Source organism: Cynocephalus volans, chromosome 18, assembly GCF_027409185.1.
Source record: "Cynocephalus volans isolate mCynVol1 chromosome 18, mCynVol1.pri, whole genome shotgun sequence".
Lineage (NCBI taxonomy): Eukaryota > Metazoa > Chordata > Mammalia > Dermoptera > Cynocephalidae > Cynocephalus > Cynocephalus volans.
Genome location: NC_084477.1, coordinates 7,905,100 through 7,918,828, shown reverse-complemented (window position 1 = coordinate 7,918,828; position 13,729 = coordinate 7,905,100). Strand labels below are relative to the sequence as shown.

General features: G+C 36.1%; 1 protein-coding gene across 2 annotated transcripts in view; it reads left to right on the top strand.

Moving 5' to 3' along the window:
• SMYD3 (SET and MYND domain containing 3) overlaps window positions 1-13,729 on the top strand; it is a 663,795-nt gene that overhangs the window by 157,859 nt on the left and 492,207 nt on the right. For both annotated transcript variants that reach the window (XM_063082741.1, XM_063082740.1), the window contains 2 exons: window positions 211-268; window positions 1,917-2,053. In XM_063082741.1, coding sequence (XP_062938811.1) covers window positions 211-268; window positions 1,917-2,053 — 195 coding nt within the window. The remainder of the gene's footprint in view (window positions 1-210; window positions 269-1,916; window positions 2,054-13,729) is intronic.

Here is a 13,729-nt window from a genome sequence, read left to right as displayed (position 1 = left end):
AAACTGATGGGTGAAGTTGCGAGTTAGATTTTATTTAAAAGTTGTTACTGATTAAGTAATTCAACTCAAGAAAGTGATGAAGGGAAAGAATGTATAGAAAATGGCCTTTTTAATAGACTTTCTTTTAAATATCTAAAGGTCCTCAAACATACTCGTATGTGTATTGGAGCACTTGAAACTGTTGTTGTGTTTCCCCCCTTTCCTTCATAGATGGAAGAAATGCCCTCAGAATCGGAGAAACTTTACTCATTTTATGATCTGGAGTCAAGTAAGTGATTGTCTATTAGCATCTTTAAAAAAAAGCTCCTATTATGTGAGAGAAACCTAATAAAACTTTTCATTTTTCTATACAATGGATGCATTAGTTTACTTTATTATAGGTTGGCTTTGGCCGTATAGGACTTTGTAAAGCGCCGTAAAGATGCCCAGGGTAGGCAGGCAGCAAAACCATTAGTCCAGCTGACAAAATAATTTTTCTCCTGTTTCTCCCTCTTTCTTTCCCTTCTTCCCTCTCTTGGTTTCTTTCTGATGTCAGGGAAGAGCGATGTGTAGTGAATAGACAGGTTCCAGGGAGCTTTTATGGTCACTGGTCCTGTTGATGTTCAAGTAGAAGGTATGGATGCCTTAGACTCCGTGAGAGTATTTGAGGCTATTCTCCTAACTACCAGCTACTTGGGGTGACTGGAAGCCTTTCCAGATCCGACTGTTAGTCAGATCTAGGGCTTGCTTTGCTTTTGTGTCGGCACAGATTCCCTTTATTGAGGTAAAAAATGACTTCAACCCCAAACTAGCCAGAGCTCCTAGAGTTAATTTGCTACACAGTTTAATATTTCTGGATGGACACAAATAAGGTGATCTAATACAGATTTATGGTTATGGGATCCTAAGTACCAGTGGTAGTAAATTATTATTCAAGAAATCATTGGATTAATTATTCTGTTGAACAAATAATTTAAAGAAAATATGTAGACCTGACATGAACAACAGAGTTATGCTGTAGTTCAACTTGATGTATCTTTTCAAGTTTCAATAGAGACTAATTTGTCACTTTTTTCTTGTTATATCACTGCTAGGCAATTAACATCTCTTAGAGTTAGTTTTACTACTAACATTAGCCCTGCACAAACAGCAGTGTCATACACACTGCCTTAAGTGAAATGCTTTCAGTATTCTTAATTCACTCTTAGCCTTAACACCCCATTTGTGGTAAAGTTTAAACTGATTGTTAAGGGGGGTAATATTTATTGGCTTTGGAACCATCTCCTTCTGTTTGGGTCGAATAGCACCATATCTTGTTTATTTAACCTGGACATAACGTGAAGTTGAGATTTTGTTGGTTGACTCATGTTTTCTTCATGATGACTTTTCTGTATGAAAAATTTCACCTAGTTGAACTATATCTGAACTTTTTAGTTTTTATTTTCTCTCTTTTTTGCCTTTGAGAGGATGCTGCTTATGAATTAGTCATGACTTAGTTGTAAATTATTTCATGGACAAGTCTGCTAAAATTCACTGGCTTAATAAGAATTTATGATGGTTTGCATGTAGGTACAGAATGATGTGAAAATCTAGGAATGTGCAACCATATAGATTTTGGTTTTAATACTTTTTTATCTGTATGTGCATTTATTTTTTTGATAGATGTTTGATGTCTTACACTGTAGATAAAGTTTAATTTAATTTGATCATGTATGTGTTACGATTGTAGTTGTCAAAAAATAAAAGATGGCAGAATTTAATTGATCATGTATGTACTATGACTGTAGTTGTCAAAAAATAAAAAGATGTATTTGCTCTCTGTCAGAAGGGAGTGAAAGGCAGGAAATGTCTGGTTTAACAGCCAGCCCTGAACAGCTGAAAATTATCCAATAAACGTTCACTTTGTGATTGTGCTATTTATTTTCTCTTCAAAAAAGATATTAACAAACTGAGTGAAGATAAGAAAGAAGGCCTCAGGCAACTTGTCATGACATTTCAACATTTCATGCGAGAAGAAATACAGGATACGTCTCAGATACCATCTTCCTTTGACATTTTTGAAGCCTTCGCAAAAGTAAGTGTTAAGTTTTGTATCTTTAGTAATGCTGTAAACTAGTCCTTTATTCTTTATTTTATTGCTGGTTGCAAAAAAGCCTAGAACCTTGATGGGAGATCCCACGACTCTTAATGCCTTATTTCACTCCCCTGCCTTAATGAGTAGAGAATGAATGTATTGTGTGTATTGGAAAGGGTATTACTTTTTCTGTTTTATCAGTATCCTTACTATGGCCTGAGTATGTTCATTGTCAACTCTCAAAGCATAGTCTTGGAAGAAAGAGGATGCTTTCTTTTCTCAAAAGAAAACAGCATATCTGATTACTTCTCGGTAAGGGATTTAGGTTTGCCATTGCATTCACTGAGTATTGTGGTGGTAGTTTTAGGATAGAGTCTATCTGTGAAGTGAAAAATTCATTGGACTTCATCTGTGATTCAGTGAATTCTAAGTTATATGAAAGCATAACCATTTCTGATTTTAAAAATAACTACCTAAAAATCTGTTTAAATGTTTCAGGTTATTAAAATGTCAGATTATGAATAGAAAGCAGGTTTAATGTAATATTTCATCTGTGGCCTGTTGGTAATAGTTTCCTGAAGTGTCCTTTTTGAAAATAATTCTGCAGGTTTGTCTTGGCTGGGGGAGGAAGAGCGCAGTGCTTGAGTCTTGTTATCTACCCTGGGATACATTCGACGGGGCAGGTGCATTCCGCTCAGTGCTGTGGATCTACTGTCCCTGCTCTCTCATATTGTGTGTTTGGGTTTCTTTAATATTGATCACATTTGAATAACAAGTAAAATTTTACATTTGGAAGTGATTTTGCCACTTATTTTGCAATTCATAAGCATACATTTATTTATTTATTTATTTAAAAAAGATGACCGGTAAGGGGATCTTAACCCTTGGCTTGGTGTTGTCAGCACCACGCTCAGCCAGTGAGCGAACCAGCCATCCCTATATAGGATCCGAACCCGTGGCCTTGGTGTTATAAGCACTGCACTCTCCCGAGTGAGCCACGGGCTGGCCCTCGTAAGCATACATTTAATAACATAATTATCCCTTGAATATTTTAAGATACGTTTTTTAATCACCTATTTTCTAAGAATTTAAATGTGATTAGTTTGATTGCTTGAGGTTTATCCTCGTTTTTCCCAAATGTATTTTTATTCTTTTAGGTATGTTTTTATGATTGTCTGCTAATATGATCTTAACATTATATTCTGGTTTGTGTACAATTTAAAATTTACTTCGAAATATAGTGGTTACTTGTAATGCATTTGAGAAGTTTCTCATATGTTCATTTCATATGCTTCTGAAAATTATAACCTATAGTAGTACCATGTTTACAATGCACATAGCCTCTCTTGATGTTAAACACTATAAAAACTAACACCTACTGAAAAATAAACATACCTTCTGCTGACTGTTACTTCATTCTTAATGTGGCTGTCCACTGATGATTATTTCTATTGTTGGAAGATGTTCAAGTTCTAATTACTGTTGTTATTAATATTCATGGAAAATGTTTTAAAATACTTTCCATTGATACATGTAAAATGTGAATTACTACCTTATTTCTCATTTCTTTTTAAATAATTTAAATCTCATGTATCTTATAATGAAATTCTGTGTTGTGTAGGGGGGATATTCTGTTGCAATGATTAAGTGAACAGACTTTTAATAATATGCTACTCTGCTCACCACATACTTGTATTTGTTCTTGCTATGAAAGAACACATACATCTTTGTAATTTTGGGGAGTAATTGGACTCAGCATGTCATTTCTGCCTTAAAATATAGGTTAGTAATCAGAGGAAAGCAACATTAACCCATTGCTCCTATACTTTGTAAAAGTTTTGTTAATATTTTGTAATTTGTAGTTATCTTTCTGCTTATAAATTTAACAGACATCACTCCCCTCCTCATCTTTCTTCTTCCTCTTCTTTCTCCTAAGAATAAAATGGCCTTAAATTAAGCTGAATGGTATCTTGCAAACGTCAGGCATGAGCAACTGAACTCATAACATTGCCAGCGTGTGATGATGCAGATCACGTCCAGCACATTGGAAGTGGGTAGAGAGCACAAGAACACGGGGCAGAGAATTTTATCCCAATCTACTGCCTCTCTCCTCATTTTACTGAAATAATTAAGGAGAAGAAATGGGCCCCACAGAGGGTGCTCCGTCCAGTGGCTGCTTCTGTGCACACAGTCTATTAGTCAGGGGTGGTTCGATGTTGACCTGCCTTCCTCAGCCTAATGAACTAACTTCTGAATTTACATTGTGAAGAAGGCTAGATTTCCCTGGCCTCAGTTAACATGATCCTATATTACGTTTTTGGTCCCTCTTATTTATATTCATTCAGGTCTGTGCAGGTGTTAGATGTGCTAAACTTAGGTTTTAGCCCATCTCGCTGTCTCTGAAGGCATATAGAATCCTGAGAACTTTTCTAAATTTGTTTATATCTTAATTTTTTTTTTTGACTTGATTTATGGAAATTTTCAATTATACAGAAAAATAGGCTAGTATAATAAGCCTTCATGTTTCCATCAGCAGTTTCAATAATTTTCAAACTTGATTTGTATCAGATATTTTTAATGCTTAGCGTTCACACAGATGTTCTTTGCCTTTATTTAGATTTCCAAACTTCCATTGGAAGTAGTCTTTTGTTATCAAGCCTCTTACCGTCCTGAGAGGTATTAGAGAACTCAGTAAATTCAGCAGACTTTTTTTTCCCCCAGGTGTACTGTGTTCAAAGCACCTTGATACAGGGTTATAGAAATATGTGACCAATTCTGAAAATTATCTATCAAGGTAAAAAACCTCAGCAGGTCAACGTTCTTGCTTGAGGATCCGCATGTCTTTATCAAACTTGTACTTACCATAAAGAAAAGGATTCAGTGGAGGGTGAGAAAGTTCTTGATCCTGAGAGCATGTTTCGTTCTCTCCTGAGCTGATTTCTTTTTCTAGTGGAAACCTGTGGTTAATGCCCAAAGAGCTGGCAGTTTATATTTTGAACACTCTAGAGTTTCTGGTGTGTCTCTCCTGTTGGACCAGATTAGTGCCAAATTTGCTTCTGCTGCTTAAGTCTTGGTTTTACTTGAAAAACTTCCCGTGTTATTCCAAAGACGTTACGTGTTGCCATTTTCTGCATTATATTCCCAAGTGTTCCTCCTTTTTACCCACCTCTTAGCACCAGTATTAGTCTCCTGTTCCCCACCCCCACGTGAACACATACACAAACAGCAATGGGGGGTTAGATTGTAAGAGTCTGCTGTATAAATATATCCTGCCCACTTACAAATTTGGTGCCTGGCTGTAAATATTAAGTAACATGAGATGTAAGAAGGAGCAATTTTTCTAGGGGTGTGTGTCAAGGAGGATCTCACATTGGAAGTAGAAATTGACACAAGCTTCAGAAGAGAGGTTGGCTTTGGGAAAGTTAGTACACGCAATTGTCTAGAAATGCTGGTGGGGAGTGAAGGGGTACTGACTCCTAAACCCCCTGAGCTGGAGAAAATATATTGACCTTCTCTGGAGAAGGTTTGCAAAGGGTTACCTGTGGAATACAGGTTTCAGTTTTATTTAGTAATTACTATGAGGGTTTGAATAAAAGCTTGGTGTTTAAAATGTTTTGCACCAGGTGGTAGCAGCAAATGAAGGAGGTTAGTGGTGCCTCCAGAATTTCTCTAGAGGAGGGGCTGGCCAGGGAGGATCTGGCAGATGGGGAGGCTGGAGCTAGTTACTTGCAGCTTTATTTGCGTAGCAGTTGTTTTGTTTTGTTTTTTTAAACGTAGATCGTATGTCGCTTGGAGGTGTGTGGCTGAATGGAAATAGAAGTATAAAGTGTGAGGAATGGAAGGTGGTGAACGGTGCTGACAGCAGTGAAGGTGGCCAAAGCATGGATGTGCACTGGAGATGTTTGTGAGTGAGGGCACAGCAGATGTGATTATTGATTTGCTTGTGAAAAATAAGGGCCCAGTTTATTCTGCTGGCTCTATTTTTCCCATTGTTTAGAGAAGAGACAATGAATGTCTCCATCTCTGCCAGCCTTTGCTCCTTCCCACCCCACCCTTTAGTTACTTCCACTTTCATCTTCAGAATACCCGGTTAGGTTTTGAAATGGATTTATTTTGGCATGACAACTACTACATTCTGTCTGCTGATTGGGTCTTAAACAGTTGCTGCAAATGTAGAAAATGTGTATACTATTGATCAGAAATATCAACTTTAATTGGTCAGAGAATTACAGTTAGAGAGAGGACAATTTAAATTGGAGGCCAAATAGTACTCTGGTTAAGTCGCTTTCTCCAGACAAGTGGATGAACTTCTCTCAGTCTCAATGTCCTCATCTGCAGGTGGGAATACTGACATGGTCTACTTCTCCTATAAAAGCGAGGATTAACTATAAGGTGCTCTGTAGAATGTCGGACACGTATTATTAATTTCTTCTACTGTTGTCTCCACCTCTCACCTTTATTTGTATGCCAGTATAAAATTCCAGTGTTTTTTGTTTCCTCGTGCTGCCATATAGCCAACCAGAGTCACAGATGGTTGCTTACATTTGTAACCAGTGCTGGTGTCTCTCAAGATGCTGAGAATTACCTGTACTGTTGAGAAGAAATTTTGCAAACAGGAAACAGTGTCTTTCCCCTAGCAACTGGCTTGGGTTTAGCTCATAGCTCTTGTGGACAGAAATCATTTACTATTGCCTGCATTCATAGCAACTCCATGACTTCAGAGTAGCTTCTTGGGTTTTCACATAGGAAGTGTAAAAGTAGGTTTCCTATGGTGAATGAAATCTTTCTCACACGTGCATCTTAACAGGATGACATTAAATTATGAGTGCTTTAGTTGTCATGTTATAATTCATTGAAATGATATGGAATGTATAGTATTTCTCTGTTCCATCCCACGGGACATATGTTAATGATTATTGGCAATGGTTATTAATAGCCTAAATGATTTGAGTAGAACTGGGTTTGGTATTATTTTCTATGCACAGAAAAGATTTTGTTGGGCTTATTGTATAGGGTACTAGAAGAACATACTTAACTGTTTTTTCTGGACTTCGAACTTTTTCGAAAAATGCATTTGACAGACTGATTAGAAATGTGATAAGATCTGAGCAATAAAATAGAGAATAGACTAGTTGCATAGAATGTTTCAAAAACAGACATTAAATTGGAAGCAACAAGAATAAAAGTGACCTTCCTAACCACAAAACATTTATCATTGTTAGTGTTTCCAGAGCTCTGCAAATTACTGTTTAACTTTATAATGTGCAACTGCCACAGAATTTTTTGATTAGAAATTTCACATCTGTTTGAGAAGATGTTTCCTCCCGTTTTCTTTTCAAACAAAGTAATAATTCTCCTGGTAGTATTTTATTTTTATTCTTTAGGGCACATATGTGACCTCCAGATCTTGCCTTTCCAAAATCTAATTTTTAGTGCTATTAGCTGCAGCTGGTTTTGTAGTATATACTGTGGTTGTATAGATTTGAAGGTAAGGATTTTAGGTGTTTTTGTACTATGATACTTAAATTTTACATTCAATTTCATTCTGAGAAAATTCTTTTTTTATTGGGGGAGAATTCTTTCTTTTTTTAATTGGAGAAACAGTGGAGAATGTGATGAAACATGAATCTTGCTAATTCATAATTTGAAAATAGTGATTTAATATTTTGAGGCATGTTCAAAATAAGCAAAAGAAAATAATAATGATATTACATTCAAGAGTACATACTTGCATTTGGCTGGTATGTGTCTTCAGACTTAGAGTGTTAATGAATAATACATGTGATATGCTGCCATAACTTCATAATTCTAGTAAAGTGTATAAATCAGCATGGAGAAAAAATGACTAACCCTTTCTTGTGTCCTTTTTTATTCTCTGGACAATAGTATACTTCTGTAAAAAGCAAGAACAGAGTTGATCATGATATATTCAGTTTTTAATCTTAAATTTTCAATTCTATTACCCATCTCATTCTGGATATACTGGTGCTGTATTACTTCCCTGTTGCTGGTTGGCTAGTTTGTAGGATGAATATTACCTCTGTTGTGGTTTTGAAAGGTCAAGAGTGTGTGCGTTTGCTGCTTGGGAGTTTTAAGTTCACATAGGACCAAATTTTAGAGCCTTTTTGTTGATGAGCTCAGTTGGGTTTCACTACTGTACATGCTATAAAGTAGTAAAGAAAGCAATCTTTTGAATTAATAAAGTGATGGATTATCTAATTACGAAGTTGATGTGAAATGGCAGTATGATAACTTTGACTGCATTACTAAGTGATCCCAGTGACTGTTCAGGAGTGCCTGGATTCCATTAAGGAAACATATGCCATTAAATATTTAATACTAACAGCAAGCAGACACACCAGGATTGCTAACCTCCAGTCACTGGGGTGCATATATCTATATGTTTGGCAGTAACTGCTAGATGAGACATCTCTTTAGTCTGCTCAGAACAGCTGCTACAAGAGTTAGTTATAGGGATTATACTTCTCTTTTGGTTATAAGTAAAGCAGGCAAACAGCCAAGATACTTAACTGCACACAGATCCTGGCATTCTAATAATGAAATGGTGATGCATTTATGATTTATATGTTTTTTTTATTTATTACAACAGATTGAATCTCTAGATTAAAGAGACAATTATTCTTAAAAATGTTCTTCTATCTTCAAGTGAAGTGATGTTTGTAGGACTCTTGGGTTTTCAAAACAAAACAAGTCTTTGTTTGCATTATTAATGATGGTATTTATTTATCATGTTCTTTATTTTTAGACATTTGATTAATACTTCTTTTATGTGCGAGTAACCTGTGATGAGCTGGTGTGTGTTTATCATAGTTAAAGACCAGATGCCAATTAACTTCTGAAGTTAGGAAGGATAATTAGTAAGTTCTTAATCAGCATTTTTATTTATACCTGGTTGGTTAAGGTTAATTGCTTCTGTAAGGGCTAATGCTTTGATTAAAAGTATTGATGGATAAATGTGTTTGCCAAGCCTTGTTGCCTTATCTATTTGAGTGTATAACTTGCCATTAATTCAGACAGAGGTGGTATTTTTAAAGTGACACTATGTCATTGTGAGATAGTAGAAGTATTTTCATTGCTTTGACCTTCCCTTTAGTGGCAAAAATCTCTACTACAGTACTGTGTCTCCTGCTAGAATGTGACTTCTTGGAGCAAGGAATTACATTTTCTTTGTTTTGCATCCCTAGCAAACCTTATGTATGCAGTAGGTGTTTAATTGTTGACTGAATGAAGGAATGCATGAAAACTGTATCCCTTTTCTGTTTTGTGGAGGCTTTGCTAAATAGCTTTAAAAATTAATACATGCCATAAATATAGAAGACTAGGCAAAAAAGACATCTTTAATATTAAGGTGAAATTCAAGAAGTTCAGTAAGTTAGTTGATAGCTGACTGCTAACATTCTAAGTTCTTCAGGAGCAATGAATCAGTATATTAATTATTCCAGGGTTCAGGGCACTTTTTCTATAAAAGACATAGAATATTTTAGGCTCACCTAGTAATATTTTAGGCTTTGCAGGCCAGGAGACAGAGTGAGTTATAAATGCATCATGGCAATTTGTAGCCTGTGATGAGAGCACTAGTTATAGTCTCTGTGACAGCTTCTTTTAAAAAAATAACTAATTAATTATTTATTTTAAATTGACAAATAAGACTGTATATATTTATCATGTACAACGTAACATCTTGAAATATGTATACATTGTAGAATGGCTAAATTGAGCTAAATTGCAAACATATGCATTACCTCACATACTTTTTGTTCTCTGGCCAATAATATACTTCAGGAAAAAACAAGAACAGAGTGATCATGATATATTCGGTCGTTAATTGTAAATTTCAGTTCTGTTGCCCATCTCATTGTGGTGGTACCGGTGCTGTATTTCTTCAGTGTAGTTTCTTCACTGGTAGACTGAAAGCCTCTGGACAATGTGTAACTGAAGGGGGCGTGACACTATACCAAGGAAACTTTGTTTATAGACACTGAACATTGATTTTCATATAATTTTCACATATCCCCAAATATTCCTCTTTTTATCCCCCCTGCAACTGTTTAGAAATGTAAAAAAAAGATTCTTAGCTTGCAGGCTGTTCAAAAGCAGGTGGCAGGCCAGATTTGGCCTGTGAGCCGTTACTTGCTGACCCCTGAATCCTCCTTTGTAAGCCAGAATTTTTTTTGCACATAGTAGGAAACAGAATATGCTGATTTCAGATTTCAGATTTTCCCATTCCACCTTACTGCGCTCTGTGTTATGTTAGTTTCGTGTTAGAGCTCTAATTATGAACTATTATAGGCCTTAGGAAAAAAATCCAGAATGAGAAAAATAAGAATATTTGATAATATTTCTCTCTCTGGTACTAAAGCATTGCTATAGGCAAAGCTGTAAGTTATTTAATCATGATTCATGCTGTTTTTACACAGGTGGTGCATCATGTCTTACATATCTCCCTTCCTTGTGTATTCAAATCTAAATAAGTGCTGGTAGGGTGGATTTTTCATATCACATTGTTCTGTACTGATGTTGCCACATCTCTATGTGAAAAGAAAGATAATTGAAATGGAATTTGCATGGAGTTAAGCTACCCTTTGAAATCTGGATTCTACAATCTTGAAGTACGGTATATTAAAACATTAATTATTCAAGAGTCCTTTGGCTTGGGTCTGTATTGTTTCCAAGCCATTACTGGGTGTGTTTTTCCCCTATGTTTCTATAGATACATGCATTTATAGATTAAAACATTTCATAGTGCAATAGACTATATATGTAATATGGAAGAAAATCCTCTTTGGCCTTATTAGCACCTCTTTTTCTTTTAGGGGTATTTATTTGGCCTTAACATTTATACCTGATATTAACGGCAAAGGCAAATCATTTTAAAATATTATTTTTGAACAAATAATTGTCAAGTATAACAAAATCATTCGAAATACATGTGACTGGACTTGGTGATTGTGGTCGCTTTTTCAAGTTTTAATTGACATTTGGTTTTAGTTTTGATGTTTATAGGAAAAATTTATCAAGGCACTGTTTGTACAAGAGCTGTTTCATTAGTAGCAGCTGAATTAGGACCAGGATTTAAAACACCCTCTACAGTAGCTCATCCCGCCCCCGCCCCGCCTCTCCGCAGGTGGCAGCATTTTATTGATAGAGCCAGTGTAGCATCTGAAGATGCTAGGACCTATTTCTTCCTTCACAGCCTTTTAGGGGTTATTGATCTTTCAGGTTCAGAGCAGAAGTTGGCAAGGTGTGTTGTTTTGGTGCCTCAGAAGTCTTTTGTAAGAAGAGGTGACTATACTGTACCAGAAGCCTCAGGGGTACCTTGGATTCTTCCCTCTCTCTCATTCTATATGCCCTGCTTATGCTGCTTTTGAAATATTTCTTGACTCTGTCCTTTTTTTCTTTTTCTTTTTCTTTTGCCACTGCCCTAGTTAAAACAATTTCTCTCTCACCTAACTGGTCTCTAACTAATCTCCTTGCCTCTCAATCATTCCCTCAAACTCAGTCCATTTTTATATACTGCTACTAGAGATAATTAAAAAACAAAAACAAAAAACAATAACCAGATCTATTCATTTAATCTCTTGCTTGAAAATGTCTTGATTCCCCACTGTGTTGGTGTGAAATCAAAGCTTTTATATACGGCATTTGAGAACTCTGCCAGCTTCATCCCATACTTCTTGGAGCTGGCTGAAAGCTTGGATAGACTGGAAGTAACTTGAGGGTTGTAACCATTCCCCTAGCACCTTGTTCAGTGATAGTAAGTTATAGGAATTCAATATATGCTTTTACTCCTTCACCTTGTTGCACTGTCAGTGTGTTTCTTCAGGCTACTAAGGCATGATGATTCTTTGATGATATTTGCTATGACAGTAGCAAATAAATATAAGCAGAGTGGGTGCATTCTCTGGATAGGGAATTATTTTTGACAGGCTGAGGTATTATTGAACCAATTAGTGAAGCAGCCCCTGTATATGAGAACATGCAAGGAGAGGCCATCAAAGCCAGTGACAAGTCAGCAAGGCCTGGTTATGGCTGGTGTGTGTGTGGGTGTGTGTGTCTAAGAAAGGAGGGTGGAAATCATTGTGTTCCTTTGGCTCTTAAGGTAATGAGCTTCTACCTATAAGTCATCCTGATTTGGTGGAAGTTTAACTTTGAATAATAATCATCAGCAGTAGTTGAGTGGGCCTCTGCTTTGTCAACACTGCTGAGTTTTATAATTACGTAATTACAAGGATGTGATCAGATTTTGAAAATCCAGTCCTGGAAGATATCCATGTGTGTTTGCTAACGATCGTGGCATGCTTCTAGTTTTTTTTTTTTTTTTTAGAGCAATGATTATACTACAAAGATATTTTGTTTGCTGAAAACATTTTCCTCATATCAGTGAGGTTTGGTTATATATTTGGCTATATATTTGTCACTTCCTACCACCTAAGAGTCAGCAAAGAGAAGGTTGCAAAGTCCCTGGCATTTTGTGGAAGTGAGACACTATGCTGTTCATAGTTAAAAATGATCTTTTAAGTTTATTGTAATAGAAGGGTATTCTCTACATGACAAGGAATGTTTAGACTTAGATGAATTTGGTATTTAAAAATTCTTTTGAAAACAACTTTGTGTTTTCAGTTACAAAATAATATAGAGCTCTCAGTGAGTGTGATCCTTTAATAGGTCCCTTACTTAATAACAGTCACAGCATTAGTTGAGTAAGCTTCAAAGCTCTAGAAAGCCTGTTATTTGTCATTTCTCCCAAAGCTCAGTATTCTTTTCCATATTCCAACCTTTGCTCATACAGTTCCTTCCCTTCTGCCTCGCACATTCCTTTTCATTCTTCAAGATGCCACATTTTCTAGAAAACCTTTCTCCCTTAGACATGTCCCATTATGACAGGAATGGGAAAGTAGAAGTGTAAAATATGAGGATTAAAAAATAAGAGCAGGCACTGCTATTTTGGTCCTCCAGTTAGGTGCTAGAATCATGAGCTGGCGAGTTTATTACAAAGGGGAATAGCTAAAAAGCTCCAGTCCTCCGAATTCTCTCTTTTCAGGTGATCTTGTCTCTCTGCTTACTTTGGTTCCTCTATGAAGAATCAAAAGATTAGTGGGTTTTGAAAAAGCAGATCTTGTTCATTGGAGCTACCAGTTTACTGATTACTTCTAATTATAGCAAAATGATGAACATAGAATTAAATGCTGCATTTTAGTGTAATTTTCCTGAAAATCTTGCTTGTAAATTTAATTTCTATAAATAATTTTCTATAAATAATAGGTCAGGTTAACAGGGTCCTATTATGAATTTTTTTGTGGAGGAAGATTTATTTTGGTAAGCTCATTGCTTTGATTTAAAAACCTGGATTTCTACATGCAGTGTCTGGTTTTCCCTAAATAAAGCAAGGTACATTTGTGGTCAGTTAAGTCTGCCTTTTTTTTTTTTTTTTCCTTTTGCAGGGACCAATCCTTTTTAAAATGTATTTCACCAAATTCTTGGGACCCACTGCATTTACATTTCTAGAATTGGGTGGGATCTACCTCGCTAAATTGTAATTCCTAGGAAGAATGCTATTGGATGGGTTCTTAAGGCCTCTTGGCACCCATGTCTCACAAAGTGGTTTCCTCTTTCTGAAAACCTTGTTAGTGTCCCTTGGAGCATTTCTATGGGAAA